The 27311-nt window shown below is 40.2% G+C and overlaps 1 protein-coding gene across 1 annotated transcript in view; it reads right to left on the bottom strand.

Moving 5' to 3' along the window:
* Window positions 1-2470: 2470 nt before the first annotated feature.
* SVOPL (SVOP like) overlaps window positions 2471-27311 on the bottom strand; it is a 62440-nt gene continuing 37599 nt past the window's right edge. The window contains 3 exon segments of the mRNA XM_060157560.1: window positions 2471-2479; window positions 3933-4014; window positions 4016-4044. Coding sequence (XP_060013543.1) covers window positions 2471-2479; window positions 3933-4014; window positions 4016-4044 — 120 coding nt within the window.

Below are 27311 nucleotides of genomic sequence, written 5' to 3'. Positions count from 1 at the left end.
TTATGTTAAGTTCCATCTGTGCCTACTTTCTGGAGGGTTTTTATCATAAATGGGTGTTGAATTTTGTCAAAAGCCTTTTCTGCGTCTATTGAGATGATCATATGGTTTTTCTCCCTCAATTTGTTAATATGGTGTATCACATTGATTGATTTGCCTATATTGAAGAATCCTTGCGTTCCTGGGATAAACCCCACTTGATTATGTTGTATGATCCTTTTAATGTGCTGTTGGATTCTGATTGCTAGTATTTTGTTGAGGATTTTTGCATCTATGTTCATCAGTGATATTGGCCTGTAGTTTTTTTTGTGACACCTTTGTCTGGTTTTGGTATCAGGGTGATGGTGGCCTCATAGAACGAGTTTGGGAGTGTTCCTTTCCTCTGCAATTTTTCGAAGAGTTTGAGAAGCATGAGTGTCAGCTCTTCTTGAAATGTTTGATAGAATTCACCTGTGAAGCCATCTGGTCCTGGGCTTTTGTTTGTTGGAAGATTTTTAATCAGTTTCAATTTCAGTGTTGTGATTGGTCTGTTTATATTTTCTATTTCTTCCTGGTTCAGTCTTGGAAGGTTGTGCTTTTCTAAGAATATGTCCATTTCTTCCAGGTTGGGTGACTTCTATTTGTTTTGAAACGCTTAATGATACCACCTCAAATTCAAGTCTTAGATACAAAATTTCAGTCCAATTTTTGCTATAAACTTCATGGGAGGATATCAAGTATATGTTTTGTGTGATATTTATTACATATTCATATATACCTGAACAGACTTGATGCCAAGGAAGAAAGCCACCTTCCCCCTACCCATCTCTCCTAGATACACTTTGCCAACTTTAATGAATATTTTATAAAAGTCCTCTATTGATCTCTTCCCTGAGACAATATATACAGCTAACCTACTGCATTCTCATGTGTCTTAGTTTTCAAAAATACATAATCAATATTTCTTAACTACCAAGTAGTGTACTGAAATTAAACCAGGTGTTTTTATTTTTTTATACATTTTATTTATTTATTTTTGGCTGCGTTGGGTCTTCATTGCTGTGCACGGGCTTTCTCTAGCTGCGGCGAGCAGGAGCTACTCTTCGTTGCAGTGCATGGGCTTCTCATTGCGGTGACTTCTCGTTGTGGAGCACAGGCTGTCGGTGCACAGGCTTCAGTAGTTGTGGCTCACAGGCTCTAGAGCGCAGGCTCAGTAGTTGTGGTGCAGGGGCTTAGTTGCTCCGTGGCATGTGGGATCTTCCCGGACCAGGGCTTGAATCCGTGTCCCCTGCATTGACAGGCAGATTCTTAACCACTGCGCCACCAGGAAGGCCCAAGCCAGGTGTATTTTAAATGTGCCACAGCTCTTTGTGAAGATAAAAATATATTTTTATCCTTTGGTAGACACAGTTTTGCAGGTCTTTATTTAATTCATTTAAGTTGCTGGCAAATGAGTAATTTATTAGATAATACATTTAATTTTTTATAAAGTCTTCTCCATATTCAACTATCTGGCACTAAAAACTAGTAATAGAAGGTTCTTTAATAAGCTTATAAGGAATTAAGTGTCTAACATTTACCTTTGTGTACCTGACAGTGCAAATAGTACCTTTATAATTCAGTTATTCTAGTGCAATACAGACATCATTCAGGAAAAAACGTCACATTATAAATACTTCTTTCAAGAGTTTTTTGATTACTTACCAGGTTCATCAAAATAAGAGCTTTTTAGAGTCATTCTAAAGTGGAATTACTACTATTAAACTATTGACCAGGTTGGTTCATCCAAATAATTAGGGATGCTGTCTGTGCTGTAGAAAGTTAAATTTTTGGGCATGTTTTAAATATTTCTAGGAGTTTTATTGTATCAGTCACCAGATAGTTTCATATGTTAAGTGCTCACAACACTGAGATACACACAGACACGTTTTAAGATTTGCCCAAAGACATATAGCCATTGTGTGGCAGAGCCATCAAGGGCTACATGCCCATACAACTGTATTTATTGTATCCGCATGTGAAAGTGGTAGGGACTGATTAATGTCTTGTAAACATACATGCAAAATAATTTCACTACACTCCTAAAACCAAGTCCCAGTCAACAAAAGAGGGAATGGTCATCGTAAGTGGATAGGGCTTGAATTGGAAATCCATAAAGCACGTGAGATGAGCCAAGTTTCATTTTATATGTATTGTTACTACTTTAAAAAAGCCACCATCACAGAAAATTAGCATAAGATTTAGCATCACTTAACTTTGCAGTCTAATTTAAATTCCAGTCCGACAGTATGTAGTGTGTTCCTTTATTCGAGTTACACAACTCTCCTTTTGCCTTAGTTTCCTCATCTGTTTGAAGCATGTGACAATCCTTTAAGATTAAAAGGAATCATTTGAATCACCTAATTCAGTCCCTGGCTTCAGGTATTCAATGAATGGGTCACCTTTCCAAGTAAGGAATCTAAACAAAGCCCTAAATTTATAATTACATAGCAGGTTATCTAATCTGTGATTAAAATGAGTATTACCTTAAAGATTAAAAATTAGCGGGAAGGGCTTCCCTGGTGGCACAGTGGTTGAGAATCCGCCTGCCGATTCAGGGGACGCGGGTTCGTGCCCCGGTCCGGGAGGATCCCGCGTGCCACGGAGCGGCTGGGCCCGTGAGCCATGGCCGCTGAGCCTGCGCGTCCGGAGCCTGTGCTCCGCCGCGGGAGAGGCCACGGCAGTGAGAGGCCCGCGTACCGCAAAAAAAAAAAAAAAAAGTTAGGGGGAAAATGGAATAACACATTTTGGATCTAGGGCAAGCAAAAAACATTAAGACTGGTGTAAATCGGGGTTTTTTTTAGTTTTGCTCCCCTCCGCCCCCTTTACTCAAAAATACTTTCCAACTACTCACAGACATTAACAAGTGTCCATGGTTCACTATAAATAGGATATGGGAGAGAAGGCAAGCCACGTTCAGCCAAAGGAGCACGATGACTTCACAGTCCCATTTAGATGTGGCAGCTCAGATCAGACAGTTAACCCTTGAATAACGTGGGTTTGAATTGTGTGGGTCCACGTTTACATGGATTTTTTTCCAGTTGTAAATACTCTAGTACTGTACAATCCACGATCCGTGGTTGGTTGAATCCACAGATGCGAGTAACTGGATACCAAAGGCTGCCTATAAGTTATGCTGGCATTTTTGACAGCCTGGAGGGTTGGTGCTTCTAACCCCCCTGCTGTTCAGTGGTCACCCCTGTACAGCTAACCCCAGCTGTTCTCCCCCTTTCCCTGTGGGCGTGTGCACGCGCGCACACACACACACACCCTTGCATACCAGCAACAAGCTTTACATTTAAGGCAGGGAAACAACAGAGCCACCAGCTGTACTTTGAGATGGAGCCAACCTTAAGGGGGCTAGGAGAGGCCATCTCTGATACAACTTTGCCCCCAGGAGCATACCTTATACTTTTGGGATATCCTTTTTTATGCACTTTGTGTCTGTTAGTATTGGATGACAACTGGGGCAGCACAGAACTTTTTGCCTCCAGTCTTACCACAGGCAGCTGACAAAATTGCGGGAAAGGTAGCTGGACCAACAGTAATGACCCTGTGATCCTAAGGGCAATGCAAATAGCTGTTTCTGATCCTCTGGCCACATTTAGCTCTGCAGCAATGCTTACAAACAGAAAAGTGAAGGGTAGAAAGCTGAGGTGTCAATAATATCATTCATCTTAGTCAACTTTTACAGGAAGGAAAGGTTTGAAATGAATAATCGGTTTGCTGCTCAAAGTTATATGCAGGAACAGTGGATACCCATTTTTTCTACCAGAACCTGCTAAACAGATGTACCATTGTGTTAGCACAGACTTGGGCATCATCGTCTGCTTAAAAGAATTTCCATACTCCAAGCTTATTTCCTTTAGTCAAAAGGTGTTAGTTGAGAATGCTTAAGAGAGTCCTGCATCACTTACCTGTAGGGCCCGTCCTTTGGTCTCAATAGGGAGAGTAAATGCAAAAATGGCACACACAACGCAGACAGATGAGAAAAGACAAGGCTCCCAGAAATGATGCACTCGTGAGAACCTGCAAAGCACAAGGAATGACTAAACAGATTGTGCCCCAGTCACTTTTAAACTGACTTTTATGCTAAAGGGAAAATAAGAATTCACTTCACCAAATACGTAAACAAAGGGCTTTGCAGCCGTTCTGTAACTTGTGCATTCCTGACATCCTAGGTCTATTATTTATTTGGGCCAAGCTACTGTAGGCAATTTTGTGCGACTCTTCCATGAGCTGCGAGTGACATTAACATGCACTGGCCAAGTCAGACTTCTCCCTGCATTCACCCCTCAGGCTTCTCCAGAGCAACCCAGTACCTGGGGAAGATGGGAGAGCTGCCTGTTTTCCTACCCAATTCAGCTTAACTTGTAACACTCTCCTTTCCTACAGTACCCCCTCTGCTAAAAGTCTACTTTCCCTCTTCAGTTCTGACAGGATCAACCAGGAGGAAGTCTTTTGGGAATAGATGTAATTTCCTGGTCTCTGAAATGATAACATGTCTGTGTTCATGATGCTTCATGGGTCACAACCAATCAAAACTTACCGTAGAAAAAGTGGACACCATTCTCATCCTGATACTGGTTAGTTTAGACCAGGGGTCCCCAACCCCCGGGCCACAGACCAGTACCGGTCCGCAGCCTGTTAGGAACCAGGCCGCACAGCGGGAGGTGAGTGATGGGCAAGCGAGCAAAGCTTCATCTGCCTCTCCCATCGCTCGCATTACCGCCTGAGGCATCTCCCCCACCCACACCCCCATCCGTGGAAAATTGTCTTCACAAAACCAGTCCCTGGTGCCAAAGAGGTTGGAGACCACTGGTTTAGACACTCCATCTCACACATCCCTAGGACTTTGCCCAAAGTTAGCAAAAAGCCAAGCACATGGTAGTAGCTGTCAACTAATCTCATAAGGATGGTTAACTGAAATGATTAAGGAACAACGAGGCTCTCTAGAGTCACAGAATATTGCAGTTTGGAGACCTAGACACTAGTCTTTGGTCTAGTCCAACCTCTTCACTTTACAGATAATCCTAGAGTAAGGAAGGGCTAAGTGACTACTTGTCCAAAGTCACAGATAGATCCCTGACACATAACAGATCCCTACTGCTGTCACCACCACTAAGGTTCCCCTAAGATACACAATTTGAGAGCCCATCCTGTGTATAAGGCCTACTTGACCTTTTTTTTGTTTTTTTTGTCTGTGCTGCACGGCATGTGGGCTCTTAGTTCCCCAACCAGGGATCGAACCCGCACCCCCTGCATTGGATGCGCAGTCTTAACCACTGGAGCACCAGGGAAGTCCGCCTGTTTGCCTTCTAAAACAGTAAATCATTCCACTTGTCAGGCAAACAGAACCCATGGTATTAACCACATTTACTATTTCGTAGTTGACCTAGCAAGTGATACGTTATTATTTTCTGATTTAATCTCCAAAAATAAAATATGTTACAATTTTCGCCAAACAGGAGTTTTGGGAAACCAGGATGATAAAAGGGATGGAAACCAAAGGAGACCAGGCAGTCTGAACCATGACCAAATGATGCCACAGTTAGGCATGTGTTTAGGTTCTGCCATTACTGCCACTTCTGTTTTGACACCAAAATTCTCACCACCACCAGGCTGAATTCTAAACTAGCTCTACTTCATATTCTTTGCACCAGATTCAAAGTCTGAAGTGGTGTGAGAGCCTGATGGTTAAGTTTAGGTCATAAAACTTTGTGCTCTACCCACTAGGATCAGGGAGAGCAATTCCTTCATTTCTTTGGCTTCCCTAGAGGGGTTTAGGGCTCTGCTTCCTAGCAGGACTCTAGCAATCAAGTCAGTGTTACTGGATATTCTTTCAATAAATCCCTTTCTGGGATGTCCCTGGCAGTCCAGTGGTTAAGACTCCGCACTTCCACTGCATGGGGCACAGGTTCAGTCCCTGGTGAGGGAACTAAGATCCTGTATGCTGCACAGCATGGCCAAAAATAAAATTAATTAAAAAAATTAAAAATTCCTTTCTGCCTAAGTTAACCAAAGTCAATTTTTATTGTTTGTAAGCAAGAACTCTGAGTAATACCTAATTATAAAAATCATCCTGCCAAAGAGGAAATGCAGATGGCTAACAGGCACATCTGCATGTTAGCAGGTGCTCAACATCGTTAATCAGGGAAATGCAAATCAAAACTACAATGAGATATCACCTCACACCTGTCAGAATGACTATAATCAAAAAGAACACAAATAACATGAAGATGTGGCGAAAAGGGCACCTTTGTGCACTGTTGGTGAGAATGCAGCCACTGTGGAAAACAGTATGGAGACTTATCAGAAAACTAAAAACAGAACTACCATACGACCCAGCATTTCCATTCCTGGGTATAGATCCAAAAAACCAAATAAACCAAAAACACTAAAAATCAGCTGGGAATCTTGTTAAAATGCATATTTTCAGGCCCCACTCCAGATTCACTGTATCAAAAAACAGATCTGTAAATCTCTACTTCTAAAAATCAGCCCAGACCAGGGACAAAGAGGGATATTACACAATGATAAAAGGTTCAGTCCAACAAGAAAACACTCCTAAAGGTTTATACACCAAAGAGCTTCAAATTACATTCTTTCAGAAAAAACTGAAAGGAGAAACAAATCTACATATAGTTGGAGACTTCAATACCCCTCTCTCAATTGACAAACTGCTAGACAAAATCAGCTGGATATAGAACTTTATGACACCATCAACCAAGAGGCTCTCATTGACATTTATAGAACACCCACCGAACAAACAGCAGAACATTCACCAAGATAGACCTCGTTCTGGGCCATAACATTAACCTCAAAGGATTTAAAAGAACTGAAATTATAGAATGTGTTCTCTGACTCAAATGCTATCAAAGCTAGAAATAAAGATGACAGCAAAATCTCCAAACACTTCTAAACAATCCACAGGTCAAAGAAGTCTCAAGAAAAATAAAAAATAACATTGAATGGAATGAAAATACAGCATATTAACTTTGTTGGACGCAGATAAATAGGAACAAAAATAAAATACTTAGGAATAAACTTAAGAAATGTATTACATATATGAAGGTATTTTTCATGTCCCTACTAAGGGACACGAAAAATTGAATAAATTTGTTTAGTTCTTAGAAAAATGCAGTATTGTTTTAAAAAATGGTTCTCAAAGTAATCTGTAGTAACTCTAATGGATTCTCAGTCAAAATCCCAGTAGTATTTTTGAGTCAATCTGGGGGGAAAAACTGATTCTAAAGTTAATTTGAAAGCATTAACATATCTATAAAAATCAAGACACTTCTGAAAACACGTGCGGGTGAGGGAATCTGGGGAGGTTATTCGGCTAAGAGGCACTAAACAAAGTTCCAATCATCAGCAATATGATATCAGTGCCAAAATAGATCAGTAAAACAATGAGTCACAAAACAGATCCAAGAATTTATGGAAATTTGGTTATTGTAATAGGGGCGTGTTAAATCAACCGAGAGGAGCCGGACAAAAGGATGATGAATGGCCTGGGAGCAACCAGCTATAAGCACTGTTTTGTGGCTTTGTTTGCTTGTTCTGTTTTGGTTTGGTTTTTATTGAGATAGGGGATGGGTTGGGAAATAACGTCTGCAAGTTATGCCCCACTAGGGAAATGTCCATTCTGATTTTCCTGGGGGAGGTTTCAGAGCTTTTTCTTTTTCTTGGAGCTGCTGCTCTTGCTGGCAGCAGCCTCTTCAGGTCCACTGCTGAGTGGCTCCTCCTTGGAAGAGAATTTCCTCTTTTGCCTGGGGACCTTCTTGTTTCCTGACTCTTCAGAGTCACTCACTGGTTCCTCTTTGGGGAAAGATTTCTTCCTCTTGGTGAGACTTCCACTGCCAGCTGTTTCCTCAAGATCACTACTAACCAGCTCCTCCTTGGAAAAAGATTTCTTTTGGGGGGGTTTGGAGGAGACAGATGGGTCTTCATTCCATTCTCCTGAGGAGCCTCCTGGGGCTTTTGCTTTTGCTTCTTTTCGGCTCTTTCACTTGTCCCCTCACATTCCTCCAGGGTCCTGCTGCTGTTTTCTGAAGACGCCAGGGCAATCGCAGCCAGCCTTTTTCCTTCTTCAAGTGTTTCTTCTCCTGTTTCTCCAGCTTCCTAGTAACCTCAGCAGCCTCTTCCTCTGCCTGGCCAAAGAAAGTGCTGGAAAGGCTTGAAGACCTCCGGTTCCCCAGTTCTCTCTCTTGGCATTATTGAATCAGGCTCATTAAATCAGTTTGTGTTGTTGCTTTTTAAAGCTGAGACCTTTACCTCAGGTCTCAAGCATAAGTAAATTGTGAATAAATCAAAGAATTCAATGTTTTAGATGAAACATTGAAAGCCTTTGCACTTTCAGTGTTTAAGAAACATTTTTAGAAATTTGGATTAATGAAGGCCACTAAGCATGACCCAAAACACTAACTCCTTACGTGAAAATAATTGGTAAGTAGACTACAAAAAAATTGATATTTTGCATGCCAAAAACTTTGATAGTAACATCATAAGGCAAACCATGAATAATGAAAAAATATCTGTAGTATAATAATAAATGGCCAATGGCCTGAAGAAATTAGAGCAAATCCCATAAATAAGCAGTTTACCAAAAAAAGACAAATGGATAATAAACAGATGAAAGATGCTCAGCCTTACTAATAACAAAGTACAAATTAAGAGGAGATGTGAGTTATTGTCCACTATATCAAAAAAGGTTAAAAAAAGGCTTTTTAGTGATGACGGAAAGAAACAGGGTTGCTTGTTTAAGAGTGTGTTAATATTAATATATCAAGGAGTATATAAATTTTCTTAAAAGATCCATTGTAATTTAAAATATGCACACCCTTTGACCTCAAAAATTATTCAGTAGGCTTTTTCTACGTAAGAATGCTTTTCCTGGGCTTCCCTGGTGGCGCAGTGGTTAGGAATCCTCCTGCCATGCATGGGACACAGGTTCAAGCCCTGGTCTGGGAAGATCCCACATGCCGCGGAGCAACTAGGCCCGTGCACCACACGGTGGTGTGCTGAGCCTGTGCTCTAGAGCCTGCAAGCCACAACTACTGAGCCTGCATGCCACAACTACTGAAGCCCACGCTCCTAGAGCCCATGCTCCGCAACGAGAGAAGCCACCGCAATAAGAAGCCCGTGCACCGCAACGAAGAGTAGCCCCCACTTGCTGCAACTAGAGAAAGCCCGCGCGCAGCAACAAAGACCCAATGCAGCCAAAAATAAAATAAATACAATAAATAAATTTATAAAAAAAGAATGCTTTTCCTTAGACATACTCTGTGGCCATTCCCACGTGACTCCGCCCTATTGTAGAGGCCCTCCCTAACCACCCGATATAGCAGACCGCTCCCATCACCATCTCCTTCCCCTGTTTTATATGTGTTTATATCAGTAATCATATTGAACATGTTAGCAAACTGTTTGTTTGTCCCTTGTCTATTCTCCACTAGAATGTCACTTCAAAGAATCTGGGACCTGGGTTTTCACAGTATCCGGAACATAAGAGAGCTCAATGACTAACATAGTCGCACAGTTACAAAGTTGTGCATGATGTTCAGTGCCCCATTGTTTGTAAAAGCAGAAAGAAATAACATTAGAAACAACTTCATCAACAAGGTAATGGCTATCTAATTATACACATCCCTACAATGGAAATCTAGGCACCTATATAAGAGAATGAGGTTGATCTCCACATACTAACAAAATGATTATTAATGACGAAAGGCAGTTGCAATATGTAGATATATATGTAGGTATGTGTGGATAGACGGATGGATGGACAGGTTTGGGTATGTGTGTGTTTGAACATGGGCCTATCCACATGTGTACTCACACACACACATGGATACATAGTGTAAAGAGGAGTCTGACTCCACTTGATGACTGCTGACAGCCTTTAAGCCTCACCCTTCCCTCTTCCCCTTGTACCCCTATTTCTGAACAAACTGGTAAGAAAGCCTGGATGCTTCATCCTTTGGTACTGGCAGGAGATTCAAACCACACAAGCCCCTGCCCGAGCATGGAAACACTCAAATCTGGCCGCAAGAAAAACCCCAGCCAATCTCCTTGCCTGCTCTCTCAGGCCATTTTGGATCTGCCTGAGAGGGCTACCCTGCTCTCCCAGAGATCTCAGCTATGTAATTAAACAATAAACCTTTCATACCCTCTTGGTGTGTGTATGTGACATCAGTCTTGACATCTGACCCCCAGTTTTTTTTGGGGGGTGGGGAGGAGTGGAGGGAAGTTCCATCTGTCTCTGCAGGTGACCATAACAGGTAGATACACAGATAGATGTAGGTATTTATTAAGTAAGGCTATCTACATATTTACAAGCCTCTAGTATAATACGTATGTAATAGGTTTATAGATACACTCATACAACTCTGGTATATTACTGATAACAGATATACCAAGAGAGACATAATATATATGCATAAAAAAGCATCTGGAAGAATATACCCCAAACCATTAAGACACACACTGGTGGTTATCTCTGGTGATAGAATTACAGAGAATTATTCCTTTCTCAGTTACACATTTCTGTGTTTGAAATTTTACAAGCAGGTAAGAGTACAAGACGGGGGCCTCATTGCTACAGCCCCATAGCACATGTTGAGGATTTTGGTCTTATTGTTGAGGAATGGCAAGGGCAAGATGACGAAGAGTTTAAGCACAAGAACAATGTAAGATCTGCACGGATGCGGTGAGGAAAATGAGTTGGAGGAGAGTAAGAGCACAGAGGAGACCAGGCAGGACGCTACCTTAGCCATCCAGGGAAAGGTGATGGTAGTTCAAACCAGAGTGATGCTGGTGGTGGAAAAGGAGATAAGATTAAGGATTCAGCATCTATTAGGATGTTAAATCCACATGGTTTTAGGACTGGCTATGATGATGAGAGAGAAGGGAACAGCAAAGGACAGTTCCAGGCTGGGTAGTGATGCCATGCACTGATGGAAACTGTGAAGAGGAGTGGACTTGGGGAGAAATGTCATGATTTTAATATTGGACGTGGTGAATTTAAGGTGAGTTTGAGACATTCAAGCAGAAATGTGGAGGAGGTGAATGGATATATGAATCGCAGCTCAGAAGAAAGGCCTAGACTAGAGATATAAAGATGGGAGTCATGAGCATATAGTTGGTGATTAAAATCATAAAAATGGGTGAAATCACCTAAGTGGAGAGTAAAATATGAAAAGATGAGGATCTAATATCAAGCAATAAGAATCCTCAGTGGGGGAGCGGGGATGAATTGGGAGATTGGGATTGACATACATACACTAATTTGTATAAATTAGATAACTAATAAGAACCTGCTGTATAAAAAAATAAAGAATCCTCAATAATAAAGAGTAGAGGAAGGTGTACCACAGAGAGACTGAAGAAGAGCAGTGGAAGATGCAGGAGGAAGACCACAAAATGCAAGGTGACGATACCGTAGGAAGGGGACAGCGCGCGAGGGCGAGGCCATCAGAACTGTATGTGAAGGAGAGGTCCCGCAAAATGCAGGGTTAAAACGACGTTTGGATTTAGAGATGTGGTGCTCACAGAGACCTTACCAAGCATTTTGTTGGAGTCAGAAAGGTTGCAGCCAGTTGGAGCAGGCGGACGAGTGAGTGGGGGGAAGGAAATAAGGACAGTGAGGAGGAAGAACTCTTAAGTGGTTTGACTGGAAAGAAGAGGAAAGAGTGAGTCAATGGAGTTCACATTACAGTTTGTAGGCTATGGAATCTTAACATTAAAGTGCTGACCAGAAGGATTCAACATGGAGGGATAGATTGAAATCACAGGACAGATCAATGACAAACCTGAAAAACTCAGAGACTCAAATGAAAACCCATCAGAATGAGTTCAGTAAGCTGGCAGTTTGAAAAATCAATAGACAAAAAACTTAATAGCCTCTCCAAATACCAATAGCTAGTTAGAATGTTAGACTAGAAGTTATAATGGAAGAAAATCATCTATTTGCAATAACAATGAAAAGCCTTAAAATGCCTAAGAATAAACTTAACAAGATGTGCAGGATCTATTTGAAGAAAACAAAATCCCAGCAAGGAACACAGAAGAAACACTGAACAAATGGAGAGAAGAACCTTGTTCTTATATGGGAAGATAACACTAAGAAAAAAAGTCAACTTTTCCTAAATTAACTGATACATTTAATGACTTAACAATTAAAATCTTAATAGGATTTGGGCAGACAAGGGAGGCACATTGCAAATGATTCTAAATCTTATCTGAGAAAGAATAGCAATGAGGTGGAGCTTACACAACCAGTTTTGAAAATGTACTATAAACCCCACCTGACTAATGAAAAGAATATGACAGTGAGGAAACCACACAGATCAATGGACTAAAATAGCAAGGCTAGAAACAGACCAAGTGATTGTGGGAATATAAGCAGACGTTTCTAATCCATGAGTAAAAATATAGGTAAATAAATTAAATAAATAGTGTAGGGACAACTGGCCTGCCATATAGGAAATTATAAGGCTGTTTCCTACATTAGACCTCACACTTCGACACTATGATGGCCTAAAAGAGGGCACGTCAGGGATTTCTGGGTCAGAATTTGGGATGCATTTCACTTTGAGAAAATTGATTGAGTTGTACACTTACGATATGGCCACTTTTATATGTATGTCATATTTCAATAAAAAGTTTGTACACCTTTTCCCCAAAGAAAGACAAGACCAGAGAAGGACTGGAAGAAAAGAGATGTGTATTCTCAGAATTCTAATCATGAACATTGATAAATTTGAGTGTCTATGAACCTTAAGTTTCTGTACAGAGAAAGAGGACCATAAACAAGAAGGAAAGACAAACAAAGTTGGGAGGAACATTTGCAGTATGTCAGGAAAATGATTAAAATCCTTTATATATATGAAGGACTCTTACAAATCAATGTATTAAAGACCAAATTGAAAAATGGACAAGGACCTGAGTGAACAAGCTAAAAAAGATAGCCAATTAAAATATGAAAAGAACATTCAGTTTCATTCCTAATTGAAGAAACGTGAATTACAGTATCAAAGATATCATTTACTGCCAGTAATATTGGCAAAGATGAAATAGACAAACAAAACTAGTTGGCCAGTATGTGAAGCAGCAAGGCCTAACACACTGGTACAGGCTTCCCAAAGAGAATTTTAGCACAATGTATCAAAATGGAAAATACGCAGACCCCCTGACCTACCAATCCAGTTTCTAGGAATTATCCTAAAGAGATAATTGCATAGTTGGATAAAAATGTAAGCACAAGAGTGCTTATAACTGTTGTTTATAATAGACAAATATCAAATAGTCTAGACATTTAACAATACAGAACTGACAAAGTTCTTGAAAGTAATTTTTGGAGTATACATATGACATTTTTCAGCATGAAAAAGGGCTTGACTTTTATTTTTATCAACATGAAAAATGTAACATATTGTTGCATGCCAAAAGCAGGTTATAAAAAGTCCATGAGGGCTTCCCTGGTGGCACAGTGGTTGAGAGTCCACCTGCCAATGCAGGGGACACGGGTTCGTGCCCCGGTACGGGAAGATCCCACATGCCGCGGAGCAGCTAGGCCCGTAAGCCATGGCCGCTGAGCCTGCGCCTCCGGAGCCTGTGCTCCACAAAGGGAGAGGCCACAACAGTGAGAGGCCTGCGTACCACAAAAAAAAAAGTCCATGAAGGTTTGGGTTCAAGATGAACCCACCTCCTCTCACGGACACACTGAATCTACAGCTACATACAAAATAATATCCTCTGAAGAAACCCCAAAACTAGCTGAGTGACTCCTACACATCAGGCAAAGAAGAAAATCCCACATCAAAATGGGTGGAAGAAGCTGAGACACAATCTTACCATGAACCCGCCCCCGGTTCAGTGACACACAAAAAGAGGGGAACTCACAACCTTGAGCTTCTCCATGAGGAGTGACGGGTTCCAACCCCACATCTGGCACCACAACTTTTAAGACCTGCACCTGACAGATGAACCCGCAAAACGTCTAGTTTTGAAAGCCAAGAGGGCTTGCATCCACTATAAGACAAGGCTATAGCAAACTGAGCATTTTCCTTAGAGCGCTCCCAGGGACTCACCTGGCTACCCACCTGGGGACCAGTGCAGAGTCAGCCCACTGAAACACATCCAGTCTTTCTGTGAAAGAGGCTTATTTGCTTATTTTAAACCATCACCTTGTGGGGCAGGCATCTGCTTTAACATACATCCAGGAGCCTACTGAAATACTCTGCAAAGATGAAGGCTGGCAGGTGCCATCTTTGTGCTGTCTCTCTGCCTTGCTCCAGATCTCTGCTATCTCCCCAAAAGGAGCTTGTGTACAGGTATGGTGTCCCAATTTTTGTGGCTACTGCCCAGGGAACACCCCTTGATCGCCTGGCTCTGGTGGCCAGCAAGGTTTATGTTTATGGGTCCCACAAGACAGTAACAGAGAAAGAGTTCTTAACTACCTACACCCCAGGGCACAGCAGCAGACAGCCAGCAGACTGAAACACCTTCTTTCTGGGAAAGAGGCCTGTAAGCTTATCTTCACAGCTGCAACCTGAGTGGCAGGCTTCTAATTAAACACACATCTAGGGACCAACTATAATCCTCTCCAGAGACCAGAAGACTGCCTGGTACCATCTTCCTGCTCTTCCTCTGCCCACTCCAAAAGTAGTAAAAATAACTATAACTACAATAATGTGTTAATGGATACACAAGATAAAAATATGTAAATTGTGATATCAAAAACAAAGTGTGCATGGGGAGTAAAAATGTAGAGCTTTAGAAAGCATTTGAACTGGAGCTGCTATCAAATCAACAGCTGTATCTCTAAAATGTCTTATGTAAGTCTCATGGTAGCCACAAAGCAAAAACCTAGAGTAGATACACAAAAGAGAAAAAGAAAGGAATCCAAGCATAGCATGACAGAAAATTGTCAAATCAGAAAGGGAGAGTAAGACAAAAAGAAATGAACCTAGGAACAAAGACAGAAAACAGAGAAATGGCAATAAGTATATATCTATCAATACTTACTTTAAATGTAAAAGGACTAAATTCTCCAATCAAAAGACAGAGTGACAATGGATTTTTCAAAAAATAACAAGACCCATCTATATGTTGCCTACAAGAGATTCACTTCAGATGTAAGGACGCACACAGACTGAAACCGAAAGGATGATAAAAGATACTCCATGCAAATGGAAACCAAAAAGAAAGCTAGGGTAGCTATACTTTTATCAGACAAAATAGACTTTAAGTGACAAAGAAGGTCATTACATAATAATAAAAGGGTCACTCCAACAAGAATATATAACATTTGTAAATACTTATGCACCCCATACAGGAGCATCTAAATATACAAAGCAAATATTAACAGATCTAAAGGGAGAAATAGATGTCAATACAGTAATAGTAGGGGATTTTAATACCCCACATTCACCAATGAATGAATGAATAATATCCGAAATATAGAAAAACTCATACAACTCAATAACAAGAAAACAATTCAATGTAAAAATGGGCAGAGGGCATGAAGAGACAATTTTCCAAAGATGACATACAGATGGCCAACAGGTATGTGAAAATCTACTCAACATTACTAATCATCAGGGAAATGAAAATTAAAACCACAGTGAGATATCACCTCACACCTGTTAGAATAGCTATTATCAAAAAGGCAAGCGATCACAAGAGTTGGTAAGGATGTGGAGAAAAGGGGACTCTTTTGAACTTTAAGACCCCACATTCACGAATGGTGGGAATATAAATTGGTGCAGCCAATATGGAAAACAGTAGGAAAGTTCCTCAAAACCTTAAAAATAGAACTACCATATGATCCAGCTATTCCAGTTCTGGGTAATTATCCAAAAGAACCAAAAATACTAGCTTGAAGAGTTATCTGCACTCCCATGTTCATTGCAGCATTATTTGCAACAGCCAAAACATGGAAACAACCTAAGTGTCCATCAGTGGATGAATGGATAAAGTAAATGTGGTATGTATATATACAGTGGAATATTATTCAGCCATAAAAAAGAAGGAAATCCTGGCACTTACAACAGCATGGATGGACCTTAAGGGCATTATGCTCAGTGAAATAAGCCAGATAGAGGAAGACAAATACTGTATTATCTCACTTATGTGGAATCTAAAAACAAACACTGTCACAGGTACAGAGAACAGATTGGTGGTTGCCAGCAGCAGGGGTGGGGGTGAAATGGGTGAAGGGGATCAAAACGTACACATCTCCAGTTGTAAAATAAGTCCTGGGGATGAATGGTACAGCATTGTGACTACAGTTAATACTGTATTATGTACTTGAAAGTTGCTAAGAGGTTAAATCTTAAAAGTTCTCATTACAAGAAAAGAAAAATGTGTATGTATGGTGATGGATGTTAGACTTATTGTGATCATTTTGTAATATATACATATATGAAATCACTATGCTGTACACCTGAAATTAATATAACATTATATGTCAGTTGTATCTCAACTTAAAAAGTATATGGGGATGGGATCAAGATGGTGGAGGAGTAGGACATGGAGTTCACCTTCTTCCACAAAAACATTAAAAATTGATCTACAAGTAGGAGGATTAACACAGAACACCGGCAGAAGACCTCAGACTTCTTGCCCAGAAGGGCAAGGAAATCTCCATGTAACCAGGTAGGACAAAAGGAAAAAGAAAGGAATTGGGATGGGGCTTGCACCCCAGGGAAGGAGCTGTGAAGAAGGAAAGGTTCCTACACCCTGGGAAGCCCCCTCAGTGGCGGGGGAGATCAGCCTGGTTGGAGGGGGAGCTTCAGAGCCTTGGAGGAGAGCGCAGAAACCGGTTTGTGGAAGGCAAAACAGAAAGTAACTTGCACAGAAGGTCAGCACTGCCATCTTGCACTCCCCGGGCTGAGACACTCATCTGTTGCTGCAGCTGGGGTCTGGGGGCTGAAGCTCAGGCTTCAGAGGCCAGACCCAGGGGTAGGACTGGGGTTGGCTGTGCAGAGACAGCCTGAAGAGGCTGGACTGTGGCAACCAAGGGTGTACACAGAAGAAGCCTGGGCACACCAGAGAGGCAAGCTGCCATTAATGGGGGGTGCACAAGGAGAGGGGGCAGGACCACCATAAGAGGTTCTTTCCCTACAAGCATTCTCAAGCAACAGGACACTGCCAACAGGAGCAGGGCATAAGTCACCGCCACTGCTACAAGACCTGTGAGCAGGTGCCAAGAACCGCCCTCCCGTCCCAGGAGTGTGCGGACTGCAGCTACCCCTAGGAAACCCACAAGCAGACACCAAGCCCTGCCCCTGCTGTCCCAGAAGTGCACTGGCCGCAGCTGCCACAATGAGACATGTGAGCAGGTGCCAAGCACTGCCCTCCCATCCCGGGAGTGTACAGACCACAGCCATCCCTAGGATATCCACAAGCAGGTGCCAAGCCCTGCCCCTGCTGTCCCGGGAGTGCACTGGCCACCGCTGCCACTATGAGACCTTCAAGCAGGCGCCAAGTGCTTCCCCCACCATCCTAGGACTGCATAAGAGCCACCACACCTGCACACCCCATATCAAGTGGATAACGGCAGGCACACACTGATGAAAGAGGCAGCAAGCATCCAAACTAAAAGCAGCCCCTTGATTCTGGACAAGATGGTGGAGTAGAAGGACCTGAGCTCACCTCCTCTCCTGAAAGCACCAAAATCACAACTAACTACTGAACAGCAATCAACAGAAAAGACTGGAACCCACCAACAAAAGATATTGTACATTCAAAGACAAAAAAAATTCACAACAAGACCATAGGAGGGGTGCTCTCATGACATAATCAAATCCCATAACCACTGGGTGGGCAACTCACAAACTGGAAAATAATTATATCACAAAGATTTTCCCACAAGAGAGTTCTGAGCCCCATGTCAGGCTCCCTAGCCTGAGGGTGTGGCATTGGGAGGAGGAACCTGCCCAGAGCAGTTGGCTTTGAAGGCCAGTGGGGCTTGAGTACAGGAGCTTCACAGGACTGGGGCAAACAGAGACTGCACTCTTGGAGAGCACTCACAAGGGTTCAAATACACTGGGACCCAACACAAAGCAGAAACTCCATAGGATCCTGGGCTGGACCTACCTGCAGGTCTTGGAGGATCTCCTAAGAAGGCAGGGGTTGGCAAATGCTAACAGCCGGAAAAGGAGAAATCAACAGTAATACAATAATAGTGGGAGACTTTAACACCCCAATTACATCAATGGATAGATCATCCAGACAGAAAATCAATAAGGAAACACAGACCTTAAATGACACATTAGACCAGATGCACTTAATTGATATTTATAGAAGATTCCATCCAAAAACAGCAGAATACACTTTTTTCTCAACTGCACATGGAACATTCTTCAGGATAGATCACATCTTGGGACACAAATCAAGCCTCAGTAAATTTAAGAAAATAGAAATCACAGCAAGCATCTTTTCTTACCCCAGTGCTATGAGATAAGAAATCAATTACAGGGAAAAAAAAACTGTAAAAAACACAAACACATGGAGGCTAAACAATATGTTACTAAACAACCAATGGATCACTGAAGAAATCAAAGAGGAAATCAAAAAATACCTAGAGCCAAATGACAATGAAAACATGATGATCTAAAACCTACGGGACACAGCAAAAGCAGTACTAAGAGGGAAGTTTATAGCAATGCAATCTTACCTTAGGAAACAAGAAAAAGCTCAAATAAAAAACCGAGGCTTACACATAAAACAACCAGAGAAAGAAGAATAAACTAAACCCAAAGTTAGTAAAGGGAAAGAAATCATAAAGATCAGAGCAGAAATAAATGAAATAGAGATGAAGAACACAATAGAAAAGATCAATGAAACTAAAAGCTGGTTCTAGATAGATTTAATTGATATTTATAGGACATTCCATCCAAAAACAGCAGATTACACTTTCTTCTCAAGTGCGCATGGAACATTCTCCAGGATAGATTACATCTTGGGTCATAAATCAAGCCTCAGTAAATTTAAGAAAATTGAAATAATATCAAGCATCTTTTCTGACCACAACGCTATGAGATTAGAAATCAATTACGGGAAAAAAACGGAAAAACACTAGCACATGGAGGCTAAACCATACGCTACTAAATAACCAACAGATCATTGAAGAAATCAAAGAGGAAATCAGAAAATACCTAGAGACAAATGACAACAAAAACACGATGATCCAAAACCTATGGGATGCAGCAAAAGCAGTTCTAAGAGGGAAGTTTATAGCAATACAAGCCTACCTCAAGAAACAAGAAAAACCTCCAATAAACAATCTAACCGTACACCTAAAGGAACTAGAGAAAGAAGAACAAACAAAACCCAAAGCTCGTAGAAGGAAAGAAATCATAAAGATCAGAGCAAAAATAAATGAAATCGAAACAAAGAAAACAATAGCAAAGATCAATAAAACTAAAAGCTGGTTCTTTGAGAAGATAAACAAAATTGATAAACCATTAGCCAGACTCATCAAGGAAAAGAGGGAGAGGACTCAAATCAATAAAATTAGAAATGAAAAAGGAGAAGTAACAACAGACACTGCAGAAATACAAAGTATCCTAAGAGACTACTACAAGCAACTCCATGCCAATAAAATGGACAACCTGGAAGAAATGGACAAATTCGTAGAAAGGTATAACCTTCTAAGACTGAACAAGGAAGAAATAGAAAATAGGAACAGACCAATCACAAGTAAGGAAATTGAAACTGTGATTAAAAATCTCCCAACAAACAAAAGTCCAGGACCAGATGGCTTCACTGGTGAATCTATCAAACATTTAGAGAAGAGCTAACACCCATCCTTCTCAAACTCTTCCAAAAAACTGCAGAGGAAGGAACACTCCCAAACTCATACTATGAGGCCACCATCACCCTTATTCCAAAACCAAACAAAGATACCACAAAAAAAGAAAATTACAGACCAATATCACTGATGAATATAGATGCAAAAATCCTCAACAAAATACTAGCAAACAGAATCCAACAGCACATTAAAAGGATCATACACCATGATCAAGTGGGATTTACCCCAGGGATGCAAGGATTCTTCAATATATGCAAATCAAACAATGTGATACACCATATTAACAAATGGAAGAAGAAAAACCATATGATCATCTCAATAGATGCAGAAAAAGCTTTTGACGAAATTCAACACCCATTTATGATAAAAACCCTCCAGAAAGTGGGCATAGAGGGAACCTACCTCAACATAATAAAGCCCATATACGACAAACCCACAGCAAATATCATTCTTAATGATGAAAAACTGAAAGCATTTCCTCTGCGATCAGGAATGAGACAAGGATGTCCACTCTCACCATTATTCAACATAGTTTGGAAGTCCTAGCTACGGCAATCAGAGAAGAAATAAAAGGAATCCAAATTGGAAAAGAAAAAGTAAAACTGACACTTTTTGCAGATGACATGATACTATACATAGAGAATCCTAAAAATGCTACCAGGAAACTACTAGAGCTAATCAATAAATTTGGTAAAGTTGCAGGATACAAAATTAATGCACAGATATCTCTTGCATTCCTATACACTAATGATGAAAAATCTGAAAGAGAAATTAAGGAAACACTCCCATTTACCAATGCAAAAAATAAAATAAAATACCTAGGAATAAAGCAACCTAGGGAGACAAAAGACCTGTACACAGAAAACTATAAGACACTGATGAAAGAAATTAAAGATGATACAAACAGATGGAGATGTATATCATGTTGTTGGATTGGAAGAATCAATATTGTGAAAATGACTATACTACCCAAAGCAATCTACAGATTCAATGCAAATTACCAATGGCATTTTTACGGAACTGGAACAAATCATCTTAAAATTTGTATGCAGACACAAAAGACCCCGAATAGCCAAAGCAGTCTTGAAGGAAGAAAACGGAGCTGGAGGAATCAGACTCCCTGACTTCAGACTATACTGTATAGTATACAAAGCTTTGTATACAAAGCTACAGTAATCAAGACAATATGGTACTGGAACAAAAACAGAAACATACATCAATGGAACAAGACAGAAAGTCCAGAGATAAACCCATGCACCTATAGTAAACTAATCTATGACAAAGGAGGCAAAGATATACAATGGAGAAAAGACAGTCTCTTCAATAAGTCGTGCTGGGAAAACTGGACAGCTACATATAAAAGAATGAAATTAGAACACTCCCTAACACCATACACAAAAATAAACTCAAAATGGATTTGAGACCTAAATGTAAGACCGGACACTATAAAACTCTTGGAGGAAAACATAGGAAGAACACTCTTTGACATAAATCACAGCAAGATCTTTTTTGACCCACCTCCTAGAGTAATGGAAATAAAAACAAAAATAAACAAATGGGACCTAATGAAACTTCAAAGCTTCTGCACAGCAAAGGAAAGCAAGACGAAAAGACAATCCTCAGAATGGGAGAAAATATTTGCAAATGGACAAAGGATTAATCTCCAAAATAAAGAGCTCATGCAGCTCAATATTAAAGAAACAAACAACCCAATCCAAAAATGGGCAGAAGACCTAAATAGACATTTCTCCAAAGAAGAAATACAGATGGGTAAGAAGCACATGAAAAGCTGTTCAACATCACTAATTACTAGAGAAATGCAAATCAAAACTACAATGAGGTATCACCTCACACCAGTTAGAATGGGCATCATCAGAAAATCTACAAACAACAAATGCTGGAGAGGGTGTGGAGAAAAGGGAACCCTCTTGCACTGTTGGTGGGAATGTAAATCGATACAGCCACTATGGAGAACAGTATGGAGGTTCCTTAAAAAACTAAACATAGAATTACCATAGGACCCAGCAATCCCACTACTGGGCATATACCCAAAGAAAACCATAATTCAAAAAGACATGCACCCCAATGTTCATGGCAGCACTATTTACAACAGCCAGGTCATGGAAGCAACCTAAATGCCCATCGACAGATGAATGGATAAAGAAGATGTGGTACATATATACAATGGAATATTACTCAGCCATAAAAAGGAACGAAATTGAGTCATTTGTTGAGACGTGGATGGATCTAAAGACTGTCATACAGAGTGAAGTCAGAAAGAGAAAAACAAATATCGTATATTAACACATGTATGTGGAACCTAGAAAAATGGTACAGATGAACCGGTTTGCAGGGCAGAAGTTGAGACACAGATGTAAAGAACAAACGTATGGACACCAAGGGGGGAAAACCGCGGTGGGATGGGGATGGTGGTGTGCTGAATTGGGCAATTGGGATTGACACGTATACACTGATGTGTATAAAATTGATGACTAATAAGAACCTACAGTATAAAAAAAGAAACAAAAAAAACAACCAATACTAAACTTTCTTTGGGTTATTTGTATGGAAATATATTAATATAAATGTTTCAGACATTACATGAAATTTCTAAAAATCTTATATGTTCTGGTATAATGTTATAAGTCATAATTCTAGTTATTACTTTAAAATGTATATCTCAGAAATAACTAAATTTCCTTGTCAATTGCAATATTATGAACTTTCATCAAATCTTTAACCGTGGTCATTTTTAAGTCTTTTGTCATATACAGACAGTTCTGGGTGTACTCTGATGCTTTTGCAAAAATGTTCCTATAAAAGGGTTTCATCTTTAAGGAATTCATGGAAAAGACTCTGACAAATACAGGTTTCTGGTAACTGACTATACTGCTGAACTGAATGAATAAGCATTTTCAGGGCTCTAATGGAAAACTGATGAATTCATAAAAGTGCTAACAAAAGATCAAGATAAAAAAATTAATACACGGGACTGAGTGAACTGATGAGAATTATAATGTGACTTTCTGTTTGAATAAAAAAAAGTCCCACAAGGAATCAGAGGCAAAAAATATACAAATCAGTTTTCACTGCCAAGTAAAGGAGCTGTTACAGTGGAGGATTACTGGACTGAACGTCAATATTATGACATAGTATGAGTGTGTTTCGTGTTTGGTAATTGCAATCACTGTTGCTTTTGTTGTGGTCATCCACTTACAATGCTTGGTGTCAGTCTATTTATCTCTTGTAAAAATAAAATATAGTGTGTGTGTGTGAAAAAAATATGAAGCAGGGGATTAGGTTAACTCTTGGGACTGGGATGAACAACTAATCTAAAACATACTGAGGGTAAAGCAGCTCTGTAAGAGAAAATATTGTGTTTATATATGAACCTTTTGAATTTGAAGTACTTGAGGGATACTTAGGTAGAAATGTATAGCAGGGCATTGGTTTCAAGTTTCTGAAACTCAAAAGCAAGCTGTTGGCCAAAAATACACATTTGGGAGTCACTGATTTTATTTGAAGTTATAGGTTTAGGTGAGGTTACCTAAATGTCATAATTATGATTTTATCATGATACTTTAAATTTAACTCCCTAAATGGACAAAGTACTCTATTAAAATAATAATTAAGCAAATGCCCTGCATATTTGCCTTATAATAAATTACAGAATAATCATGTATATTTTTTATAATGTAAGTGCTTTCAGCATCATAGTGCTATTGGTTAATTAGGTCATTCCCCAAGTATTAAAAAGACTCCAAATTTAGAAACTGAGAAAAAATTGTAGAATGATGGTGCCTTATTAAGAAGTTTTATGTATATCAAACCTTTGGATGCCCACTGTACTCTAAGCTTTTTGAAATCCAATCAATCAAATCAATGTATCTGAATTCTTCTAGCACATAGTCTGGTACATAGTAGAAACTCAATAAATATCTGTTAAATGTGTGACAAAGACTGTGTAGCAGTTGAATGAGACTGGAGATTAAATACATACAGAAAATTTTAAAAATAAATAAATTTAAAAAGCTGGTCCTTTGAAAAGATAAACAAAATTGATAAACTTTTAGCCAGACTCATCAAGAAAGACAGGGAGAGGACTCAAATCAATAAAATTAGAAATGAAACAGAAGTTACAACTGACACCACACAAATACAAAGGATCATAAGAGACTACAGCAAGCAACTGTATGCCAATAAAATGGACAACCTAGAAGAAATGGATAAGTTCTTAGAAATGCAGAACCTTGAAGACTGAACCAGGAAGAAATAGAAGATATGAACAGATCAATCACAAGTAGTGAAATTGAAACTGTCATTTAAAAACTTCCAACAAACAAAAGTCCAGGACCAGATGGCTTCACAGGTGAATTCTATCCAACATTTAGAGAAGAGCTAACACCCATCCTTCTCAAACTCTTCCAAAAATTCCAAAGGGAGCAACACTCCCAAACTCATTCTATGAGGCCACCATCACCCTGATAGCAAAACCAGACAAAGATACTACAAAAAAAGAAAATTACATGCCAGAATCACTGATGAACACAGACACAAAGATACTCAACAAAATACTAGCAAACTAAATCCAAAAATACATTAAAAGCATCATACACCATGATCAAGTGGAATTTATCCCAGAGATGCAAGCATTCTTCAATATCCACAAATCAATCAGTGTGATACGCCACATTAACAACCTGAATAAAAACTATGGTATCTTAATGCAGAAAAAGCTTTTGACAAAATTCAACACCATTTATGATAAAAAAAACAAACTCTCCAGAAAGTGAGCATAGAGGGAACTTACCTTAACACACTAAAGGCCATATATGACAAACCCACAGCTAACATCATTCTCAACAGTGAAAAACTGAAAGCATTCCCTCTAATACCTGGAACAAGACAAGGATGTCCACTCTCACCACTTTTATTCAACATAGTTTTGGAAGTCCTAGCCACAGCAATCAGAGAATAAAAAAGAAATAAAAGGAATCCAAATTGGAAAAGAAGTAAAACTGTCATTGTTTGCAGATGACATGATACTATATATAGAAAATCCTAAAGATGCTACCAGAAAACTACTAGAGCTCATAAATGAATTTGGTAAAGTTGCAGGATACAAAATTAATACACAGGGCTTCCCTGGTGGCGCAGTGGTTGAGAATCTGCCTGCGAATGCAGGGGACACGGGTTCGAGCCCTGGTCTGGGACGATTCCCACATGCTGCGGAGCGACTGGGCCCACGAGCCACAACTACTGAGCCTGCGTGTCTGAAGCCTGTGCTCTGCAACAAGAGAGACCACGACAGTGAGAGGCCCACGCACTGCGATGAAGAGTGGCCCCCACTCGCCGCAACTAGAGAAAGCCCTCACACAGAAACAAAGACCCAACACAGCCAAAAATAAATATAAATAAAACAAAAAAACAAAATTAATACACAGAAATCTCCTGCATTTGTATACACTAATAATGGAAGAGCAGAAAGAGAAATTAAGGAAATAACCCCATTTACCACTGCATCAAAAATAATAAAATACCTAGGAATAAACCTACCTAAGGAGGCAAAATACCTGTACTCTGAAAACTATAGGACTCTGATGAAAGAGATCAAAGAGGACACAGATAGAAAGATATACCATGTTCTTGGGGTGGAAAAATTAATATTGTCAAATGGCTATACTACCTAAGGCAAACTACAGATTCAATGCAATCCCTATCAAATTACCAATGGCATTTTTCACAGAACAAGAACAAAGGAATTGTAAATTTGTATGGCAACACAAAAGATCCCAAACAGCCAAAGCAATCTTGAGAAAGAAAAACAGAGCTGGAGGAATCAGGCTTCCTGACTTCAGACTATACTACAAAGCGACAGTCATCAAAAAAGTATGGTACTGGCACAAAAACAGAAATATAAATCAGTGGAACAGGATAGACAGCCTAGTAATAAACCCATGCACCTATGGTCAATTAATCTATGACAAAGGAGGCAAGAATATACAATGGAGAAAAGACAGTCTCTTCAATAAGTGGTGCTGGGAAAACTGGACTACATGTAAAAGAGTGAAAGCTACATGTAAAAGAATGAAATTAGAACATTCTCTAATGGGACTTCCCTGGTGGCACAGTGGTTGAGAATCTGCCTGCCAATGCAGGGGATATGGGTTCGAGCCCTGGTCTGGAAAGATCCCACATGAGGCAGAGCAACTAAGCCCATGCACCACAACTACTAAGCCTGAGTCTAGAGCCCTTGAGCCACAACTACTGAAGCCCATGCACCTAGAGCCCTTGCTCACAATGAAGAGTAGCCCCCCTTCGCCACAACTAGAGAAAGCTCACACAGCAATGAAGACCCAATGCAGCCAAAAATTAAAAATTTTTTTAAATTTAAAAAGGAGGGTGGAAAGGTAGGAGATGCAAGAGGGAAGAGATATGGAGATATATGTATATGTATAGCTGATTCACTTTGTTATAAAGCAGAAACTAACAGACCATTGTAAAGCAATTATACTCCAATAAAGATGTTAAAATAAATAATTTAAAAAAGAAAAAAAAAGAACATTCTCTAACATCATATGCAAAAATAGACTCAAAATGGATCAAAGACCTAAATGTAAGGGCAGACACTATAAACCTCTTAGATGAAAACATAGGCAGAACACTCTTTGACATAAATTGCAGCAATAACTTTTTTGATCCACCTCCTAAAGTAATGAAATAAAAACAAAAATAAACAACTGGGACCTAATTAAACTTAAAAGCTTTTTCACAGCAAAGGAAACCATAAACAAAAAGACAACCCACAGAATGGGAGAAAATAATGTGCCAACAAAGCAACCAACAAGGGATTAATCTCCAAAACATACAAATAGCTCATGCAGCTCTACGTCAAGAAAACTAACAACCCAATCGAAAAATGGGCAGCAGATCTAGTGGGGGTGGAGGAGCCGCACTGCGCTGCACACAGGATCTTAGTTCCCCAACCAGGGATTGAACCCGTGCCCCCCGCGCTGGAAATGCAGAGTCCTAACCACTGGACCACCAGGGAAGTCCCAGGCAGAAGATTTAAATAGAAATTTCTCCAAAGAAGACAGCCAGGGGCTTCCCTGGTGGTGCAGTGGTTGAGAGTCTGCCTGCTGATGCAGGGGACATGGGTTCGTGCCCTGGTCCGGGAAGATCCTACATGCCGCGGAGCGGCTGGGCGCGTGAGCCATGGCCACTGAGCCTGTGCGTCCGGAGCCTGTGCTCCGCAACGGGAGAGGCCACAACAGTGAGGGGCCCACGTACCGCAAAAAAAAAAAAAAAAAAAAAAAAAAGACAGCCAGATGGCCAAAAAGCACATGAAAAGATGCTCAACATCACTAATTATTAGAAAAATGCAAATCAGAACTACAATGAGGCATCACCTCATACTGGTCAGAATGGCCATCATCAAAAAGTCTACAAACAATAAATGATCGAGGAGGTGTGG

The sequence above is a fragment of the Lagenorhynchus albirostris genome, chromosome 8, assembly GCF_949774975.1.
Source record: "Lagenorhynchus albirostris chromosome 8, mLagAlb1.1, whole genome shotgun sequence".
Classification (NCBI taxonomy): Eukaryota; Metazoa; Chordata; class Mammalia; order Artiodactyla; family Delphinidae; genus Lagenorhynchus; species Lagenorhynchus albirostris.
This window is presented reverse-complemented; position numbering and strand designations above follow the sequence as displayed.